This window comes from Limulus polyphemus, unplaced genomic scaffold (genome assembly GCF_000517525.1).
Source record: "Limulus polyphemus unplaced genomic scaffold, Limulus_polyphemus-2.1.2 Scaffold5485, whole genome shotgun sequence".
NCBI lineage: Eukaryota > Metazoa > Arthropoda > Merostomata > Xiphosura > Limulidae > Limulus > Limulus polyphemus.
In genome coordinates, this window is record NW_013671095.1 from 10,039 (window position 1) to 19,421 (window position 9,383).

The 9,383-nt window shown below is 30.9% G+C and overlaps 1 protein-coding gene across 4 annotated transcripts in view; it reads left to right on the forward strand.

Annotated features, from left to right (window-relative positions):
* LOC106472644 (galectin-4-like) overlaps positions 1 to 9,383 on the forward strand; it is a 46,261-nt gene that overhangs the window by 8,631 nt on the left and 28,247 nt on the right. For 3 of the 4 annotated variants that reach the window (XM_022401197.1, XM_022401196.1, XM_022401194.1), the window contains exons 2-3: positions 2,158 to 2,218; positions 8,043 to 8,256. In XM_022401197.1, the coding sequence (XP_022256905.1) occupies positions 2,158 to 2,218; positions 8,043 to 8,256 (275 nt within the window). Of the gene's footprint in view, positions 1 to 2,129; positions 2,219 to 8,042; positions 8,257 to 9,383 lie in introns of all 4 variants that reach the window. The other variant, XM_013933298.1, reaches the window with a different exon arrangement.

Genomic DNA, 9,383 nt, shown 5'->3' on the forward strand with positions numbered 1-9,383 from the left:
GTAGACTTAAGTTTCATTGACAGTTGACAGCAAAAAAAAAAAGACCCAGATACTTAATGTATTTATTGTTTTTCATGTGTATTCTTTATTTATTAATATAAAATTAACTGAAATGTAAAATTTAGAAACTTATTAGGTTAGATTAAATAAGATTAAGAAAAAGATAAATAAAGATTAATGAGTTGTGCTTTTAAGTAGCTCGTGCATTACATAATTCAATAAGGTAATGTGAGATACACATTAAGTGATTATTAGTTAGATGTGGTTTAAAGGGCAATAAAACAAACTTAAGTAGAAAAACATGAACACAGTTCTGAGCTTTAAACTATTTATGATAAACAAATGTAGTTTCCTGTTACAATTTGAAGTCATTCTGGAAAAAAATGGGAATTTAGATTTATTTTGCACTTTTTTTTTATGGTGGATATGAGGTCGGTCAAATTGACCAACCCTGTAAAGAGTTAGAGAAAATAACAGATAAAATATGAAGTTTTACTGAAAATAAAATAGCATCTGAAATTTATTTAGGAGGTTTCAGAGATTATGCAAATGAAATTTAACAATTTTAAGATGAAGAAAAGTAACTATAATCCAAACACGAAAATCAGTTTGCACTTGGAGCAGTCAACACTGACTCCATATATTCATGGAGAAATTTCTAGTCAAAATAATTCATTAAAACTCTGAATTTTTGTCTACAAAAGACTAATAATGTTCACTGAAAGCTTGCAAAATTTTGTGAAGATACACAAAACATATTAAAAATTATAATATGGAAACTAAAGGTTAATTTGGGGTCACGAACTCGGCCGTAGCAAGAGATAATAAGTGTATCAATACCTAATAAGTCCCAAAAGTAGAGGAACCATGTAAGCAAGGATAGGACAAAAGAAGTGGTCTGGGCCATAGCGGTAAAAGTAAAGGAAAAAATTTCCCAGAAAAACTCATCTGAAACATGATGTCGTGCTTCAGACATAAGGTGCAGAGAAGATAGGTAATGAAGAAGGGTGGTGAGAAAAGACAAAAAGGGGTAAAAATTGAGCACTGAAGAGTTAAATATGAGGCAGGGGGTCCACTTCCCTAGCAGGATATATGGCTTGTGTATGTAAATATATTTAAATAGGCATGCATAGTTTAGTTCAATTGAATGTGTTATTTATAACAATAGTAGTTTTTTTTCTTTTAAAAACATAACTATTTATAATGCTCCCTAAATAATAAAAAAATAAATTACAGTGAAAGCAATGAAGATTTTGTTGGTTTTGAACCAAACTAAATAATAGTAAACCTTTTTTTGATTTTCAGTATTTTCTTATTTTGTTGTTTTGAGCTCTTTTGTGTTTAGAACAATATATACTAATTTTTAAAGTATCAAATTGAATTTTTGTTCAACAGTAAGCTTTCAAATGCTACTGTAGCTTTTTTTCCCCAAAACTTTGTCTTCAAAATAAGGGTGTGTCTTGTACACCGATGCGTCTTATATTCTGAAAAATACGGTAATTGTTGGAAAAGGTTCAAAGGAGGACAACTAGAATGATACCAAAGTTGGAAATGTTAGCATATGAGAATAGTTTAAGATCTCTAAGAAGAGTTAGAGGGGATTTGATTAAGGTGTTTAAGATTGTTTAGAAAATCGATAGTGTTAATGCATCATTGTTTTTCATATTTAATGGTGAGAATGGTAGAATAAGAGTCATCTTCAGCTAAGACAGCTTTATTTTTCCAGTAGGGTTGTTGACCTTTGGAACAGGTTGCCTTCAGATGTGGTGAATGCAATTAATTCAATGGAGTTGAAGGGAAAGCTTGATGAGTATTTGAATGAGAAAGGCTGATTTGAGTGTTGTTTTTGTTGTTGTTTTAGGGTTTAACTTAGTGGATAGGACAGCCTAGATGGACCAAAAGATCCCTTGTTGCCCTTTAATGTTATGTTATGAAACATGTAGTATGCTTCATTATGCTCATAAATTTGTTTGTCAATTTACTGTTATGTTCAAGTGTGGTTAAATAGGTGGCTTGGCAACTGTTATCAAACCAGCTGCCAGAGGGAACTGGTAAAGAGATAGAGTATGCTCCATCTTAGTGATATAGAATCTTTGAATACACATCTGACAGAACATATATTTTTATAGGTAATTCCTTTTGTGGGTGCTATTCCAGGTCAACTGTATCCAGGTCGACTGATACGAGTGCAAGGCACAACACATCCAACAACTCACTGGTAGGTGAAATCATTGTTTGATTTTTAAATATTGAAGCAAGCTTCATTTACAAGTTTGTGCTTTTGACACTTAACCTCACTTCTCTTTTTTTATAAAATACTTTTAAAAAGTTTTAAATGGGTCTTTCAAACTTTTAAAATCCTCAATTATTTTGAAAAATTCAAGAACGTGAAAGTGCATGAAAATTAGTTTTCAGAAAGTTACCCAAGTTTTGTATTTATGAACATTTATGGATGTTTTTGTTTCTACTTTAAGTCAGAAACTTGTATGAGCTCTTAAAGTTCAAAAACTTCTTGCCCAAAATAACATCAGTGGAAATGTATCTTAGTGTTTACCCATGCTGTGGTTATGCTTGTAACATGATAAGGACTATTTTTGTTAAAGTAGATGTCCACAGGAATATTGATTACTGTATATTACTAATTATGAAGTGTAAACAAAGAAACAATACATTATTCACCACGATATTGCTTGAAAAAATATGAATAATTTCATATTGAAATTGATACCAATGAATTTGCATATATATTATTCTGTTATCATTTTTGCTGCTATGCATTATGTGCAGTTATCCACTTCATCTGAATGTACTTACATCCTGTTGGAATAGATAGTGGTGAAATGTGTGTGCATGTTGTTATGTTATAAATTTCTTTTGTATGAATGTTCATTCTTATGTTTACACAACAGTAAAAGTATCGAATGTAAGCTAAGTGAGACATGAAAAACACCTTGAAAGTTAATATTAAACATAAGCTGAGACATTAGTATCTTATGTAAGCTAACTAAGACATAAAATACCCTGGACATTAGCATCAAATGTAAGGTAGCTAAGATATGAAAAATATGTCAGAAATTATTATCAAATGTAAAGTATCTACAACATGAAAAAATATCTTGGACTTTAGTACCAAAGTTAGAAAGTCAGTTGCTATAAGTTGTAGATGTAGCCATTTGGTCTGGAGTTTCCATAAGAAAAGAAGGAACAACAAGTAATGTTTTGCATTCTGTGGATTATAAAATATATGAATATTAATGTCATTAAATTATTCACAAAAAATTTGAAATATTTAAGGTTAGGGCTTAGTAATTTAGCATGTAATCAATGATATAGCACTTGTTATAAACAATACCCATGCAGTGGATATTCCAAAGGAAAGACATCTTTCATATAAAAGCAAATTTCCTGGGATGCAGCATACACAATGATTTGCTAAAATAATACCTTTAGATAGAGTTTGTATGAATGCAGTTTAAAGTCGTTGTCCTGGAGGTGTTTGTTTGTTGTTTTTTTTTATAGTGTCAGAATTCATAGGATAGGATGGAATTAATATTTGTAATTCAACTTGATTGAATTGATTTAAAATTATTATAATCATAAATATAAAAGTTAAGGAACTACACTGTGTCTAGTTGTTTGTAGTATAGCTTTTCTTTGTTCAGTATTTAATTTTGAAATTGTTGCCTTTAATATTACACTGAATGATAAAATGATGGCACTGAATGAGATAGGTTTAGAACTATTTCATTAAATGGCTTTAACGTGCAGCTGGGTTATTCTAACCCTGTATACTTTGCTACAGTTGTATTATAGATCTCATCTTTATCAAACTTTATTAGAAAATTGCTAAATGTTAGAAGTGTAGACTATTTCAACAGAGAGAAGAACTACAAAAATAAGAAGCACATTTATGGGTACAAAAAAAGAACTGGTAAGTTAGTATGATTATTTTTTATTCTTTTACAAAGTAAGACAGATCGTGGTAGATTAAAAAGTTTTTACATTGTTAACTGTACAAAAGAATTGACACATGAACAAGCAATTTGATTAGTGATGAGGTTCTGCAGGTTTTTTAGTGAAAGAGTGAAGTGAACCTCATTCAAGGATATGCATAAGCTAACAAAGAGGCTAACAAATGCAACAACATTAAGATCTCTACCTTTGCAGTATGGTCAAATGTATGAATGTGTGGAATTTTTGTTTGCACAATGTATCTGTATTTAATTGCTGCACCTGACTGAATCATTGATGATAATCCTGTTGGAAGTAGAATGTCCTTACAGTGCAAAGCATAAAGATATCACACCATCTTTTGTGAGCTATTTTAAGTTAGATGAGTATATCATGTGGCAGCTAAACCAGAACTGTCACTACTACTTCCAAGTTCAAGGACAACTTTTGCATTACCAAAGATCAACATACAGATAATATTTAAGAATTATATCTTTTAAAAGAAACAGTGAATTTATTAATGCAAAGCTAGAAAAACTATACTCATTTTTATGAAATAATTTAGATTTGTTGTTCTACAGGAGTTCTTTTTACAAAAGAAATTAGTATAATTTTGTTTAAATGTTTTCTATTAAAGAAAGACACGCTATTTATGATATCATTATTATACAGTATTACCATTCAGAAAGATACATAAAAATTACATTTAGTGTTTCTGTTTTAAAAAGCAGTTTCATTAATAATATCTTTATGTACTTTTTGGTACAATGCACTGTCTGAAATTGCATAATACATAATGTACTGTTAATATTTTAATGGCTAGTCCTGATTAATTTGTGCAACTAATTTCCAATCGTCGAACTGTTGAATTCAAAGTTTCAGTTGTTTTCTTATGTGATATAGATAAAACTTGTCAGTCAGTATTATTACACCATGGTACACAACACTTGGTAGATTGCATTTAGAAATTAACAGTAATACTTTCCTTACACTACTTAATATTTCTTTAAATTGTGAAATTTTTATCTATACTACAACTACTAGTACCACTACAGCAAACATGCAAGTGCAGTGATGAAGAATCTAACCTGGTTGATTGCCAACACACCAATTTGAATGATTGTGAAGATCAACCCTATTGTTAACATGATAATATGTGCGATTTTGTTTATTCAGTTAAACCAAGGTTTACATCTCAGAGTAAACACTGGTATTCATTATGTGGTAATTGGAAGCTATTAAAACTCGGTGTTATGTTAAAGAAAATAAATATTAATAGAAATACAAAATAAACACATTATAATGACGTATGATTGTAAGGTAGTAACACTTACCAAAATCAGTTATTTGTTGAATACAGATGTAAATGTTTTAAATGACAATGGTTTTTCTACTCAATATATGGTTTGTAAGTACCTTAAAACCTGGAATGTCCTTGAAAAATAATAATGTAGTGAAGCATTGCGGAAAACAATAATGCTTTCATCAAAATATCTTAATCCAGAAATTTTAAAATGTAACCAAATAAAATATTTCTACTTGGTCAACTTTTTTAAATACTGATCATGATCCATCATAAACTTATTTACTTGTCAGAATAGTGAGTTACAGTTGATGAGACAATTAAACTAATTTATGAACCCTGAACATATAGTTAGTCATTTAGTGCCTAACTCCTGTTTTCTGTTAATAATCATTTTATGGCTAACATCAAGGGCTGAATAAGCATATAATAATGAAATGTTTTAGTATGTGTTCCAATAATGAAGTTGCCACTAATAATGAAGTATTTAAAGTGTTGCAGTAATGATGTTGCATCTGATGGTGTGTGTGTGTGTGTGTGTTGCAATAATAATTAAACATTTAAGTATGTATTACAGTCATGATGTGAAAACAAGTAATGAAAAGTCTAAGCATGTGTTGCAGTAATGATGTTGTATCTGATATTAGTGTGTATAAGTATGTATTGCAATGATGAAATGTTTAAGTATAAAACTGATTTTTCTGACATGTTCCACATTTTATTGGATACCACTATAAATAAAATCAAGTTAGATAGTGATGAAATATGTTAGTTAGCAAACAACAAGTGGGTTGTAATATCACTTCAAGCTTAAAATAGATGTGATGTTTGGGTTGCTAAACCTAAGTTCTTCAGCCATTTATAGACCACTGAGTCATATTAAAAATTCCAAATGTTCCACATACCAGCAACAAATATCAAATATTTTAATCATGGTAAAACTGTGAGCTACATATTACATTCCACATCATCATTACCAAATGTATCATTCATTGTTTTGATATGTGTTTTTGCAGTGTTAATATACTGGAAATGTGCTTTCTATGTTGTACATTGTATAGTTTCTGCTATGTTTATGTGGGAGACAACTTACTTAATGATCAGCAGTAGGTGATAGTTTGGGAGGAAAGAGTTTTTGGTCATTTTTGTTTATAGCAAGTACTGGACATGTGGATGAATAATTTTATCATTCAAAACTCTGATTTTGCTTAAGTGTAAGTTGTTGTTTTTATAGTATCAGTGAACAATGTTTATTATAAAAGCCATTGTATGGTTATTACTTCTAGTATTTCTTAACAAAAATTAAAAACATTTTTTATCCAGTTCTTTCATTTTATAGTTCTTAAGTAAAGTTAATAGACTTGAGTGAGTATTTGTGCTATATTTAGTAGAATTGAATGAGTACTTGTTCTGTATTTAGTAGAAGTGAATGAGTACTTGTTTTGTATTTAGTAGAAGTGAATGAGTACTTGTTTTGTATTTAGTAGAATTGAATGAGTACTTGTTCTGTATTTAGTAGAATTGAATGAGTACTTACGCTATAATGAACCATAATAGTAGTTCATAATAGGGATTGCAAGGAATTGCACAAAAGCCTAATAGAATGTTTGGACAAAAATCACTTTAAACAGTAAAGATTCAGTTCAAACAACACTTTAAAACCTTCACTATTGACTGTTAAGGCTGTACATATATAAAAATGCTTGCATGTTATACTTACAAGGAAAAAAGAATCTGCTCAAACTGGCACATTTGTAATTCTTCTTCTTATTATTGTTATTATTCTCTTGCCAGCTAAATTAGTAGTTAAATAAGGTACTGCAAAGGTCATAGGGGTATTAAAAAGTTGATTTGTTTCTTTTGTATTTTACATAAACTAAAAACCATCATAATTCTAGTGTAAATGATTTTATCATTACCTCTTGAAGTTAGCTTTCTTACAAATATTTAAAGTGATGTTTGAGACATATATATATGTTTTATTTGAAAAGGCTGCTTTTCTACTGGTAAAATTTTATAAGTACTTAGTGGGAGTTGTGCCTTAGTCTAGGCTTATATTTGCCCATTGCTATGCATTGTATATAGAGAGATTTTAGTTACACAGAGATTATAAATGTTCCAAGAAATCTCCATGACAAACTCCAGCTGCAGCTTAACATTTTACATCTCAAACTAATGTAATTCTAGGTAAGAGCATGGACCCAAAATATGGGATTTGTAGTTTGAGTAAATAAAGTCTACAGTATCTTCAACCTTGTTTGCTTACTTTTTTTTATGATCCCTCTTTGCAGGTTTTTAAAATCCCCATTGTTCTATTTATCTTGTATTTAGTAGAATTGAGTAAGTACTTGTGCTATATTTAGTAGAATTGAGTAAGTACTTGTGCTATATTTAGTAGATGTGAGTGAGTACTTGTGCTATATTTAATAGATGTGAGTGAGTACTTGTATTTCTCATAAATTGGGCAGTAAGTTGAAGACTAGTCTGGATTCTGGAAAGTCCTTAAAAACCATGGGATTTTGTTTTTGATGAAATATTTGACCCTGTAAATGAACTTTACATTGCGTTAAAAACATGTTGTAATCAAATCCATAACATCGTCTGTGGAGAAGGAAAGTCTACTCTCTGAAAGTGACCATTTTATCACATTTTATGATTGCAGTTTATCTATTTCTAAAGCCCTACTTGTCTTTCATAACTTAATAATTTGTTTAGCTAAGATTATAAAGAGAACATTTTTATGCCATAATAATGGTTTAGATTTAAAATTGTGTTACTTTATGTCCAGTTTTGCAGTTAACCTCCAGTGTGGCCCTAATGTAAACCCTCGAGATGATATTGCCTTACATCTCAGTCCAGTGTTTACCCCACCACCACGCCTTGTGCGTAATTCTATTCAGATGCAGCAATGGGGAGTGGAAGAGAGCCATGGTCCATACTTTCCATTTTCTCCTGGACAGGGATTTGAGATCCTACTCTCAACAGAAGTTGATAGCTACAAGGTTTGGGTTTTCAGTTCACAGCTATTCATTTCCTATTGATGACTTGATTTGTTTAATTAAATAATATATATATATATACACATACTTAAAAAATTTATGAATACGTCTAAGCTTTACCTTTACCAAAAAAAAAGTGCATTGTTTCTAGTGACTTGGTAGTTATATTGTCATAAGAAGTTAGAGCTTCTAGTTGCTTGTTAATTATACCATCATGAGAGCTTAGAGATTCTAGTGACTTGGTTAGTTATACTGTAATGAGATGTTGGTGGTTCTAGTGGCTTTGGAAGTTATACTGTCAGGAAAGGCCATAGTTTCTATTGATGTTGTAGTTATACTGTCAGGAAAGGCCATAGTTTCTATTGATGTGGAAGTTATACTGTCAGGAAAGGCCATAGTGATGTGGTAGTTATAATGTCATGAGACATCAGAGATTCTAGTGGCTTTGTAGTTATAATGTCAAGAGAGATCAGAGATTCTAGTGGCTTGGAAGTTATATTTTGAAGAGGTCAGAGCTTCTAGTGTTTTAGAAGTTACTGTCAAAAAAGCCTTAGTCTCTAGTGTGGTAGTGATATTGTGAAGAGGTCAGAGCTTCTAGTGTTTTAGAAGTTACTGTCAAAAAAGCCTTAGTCTCTAGTGTGGTAGTTATACTGTCATGAGAAGTCAAAGTTTCTAGTATCTTGGCAGTTACTGGTCATGAAAGGTCAGAGATTCTAGTGGATTGGTAGTTACTGTCATAAGGGGTCACAGTTTTTAGTGGCTTGGTTAATTATACTGTCATGAAAGGTCAGTTTTTGTTGGCTTTGAAGATCACATGATAATTTAAGTAGTAAGTGTAGTGTCATATTTAATATGATAACTCAAATGTTGAGAGCCAGGGACATCTCCACAGTGGTGGTAAAGGGTAGGAGGCACCCCCTCATTTGAGAGTTCTGTTATCTCAGCAGCCCCCCTCCCCTTCTTAAATATGAAGATTGTCATTCAAGATTTTTAATTTCTCCCTACATTGCGACTCCCATTGACATGAAAGTGTTTTGGATGGGCCAGTTAGTCATACTATGTATTAGGTTGTCAAGAAATTAATGTTGCTTTTTTAGATGAAAAAACCTAAACAACTTGTATATCAAAAC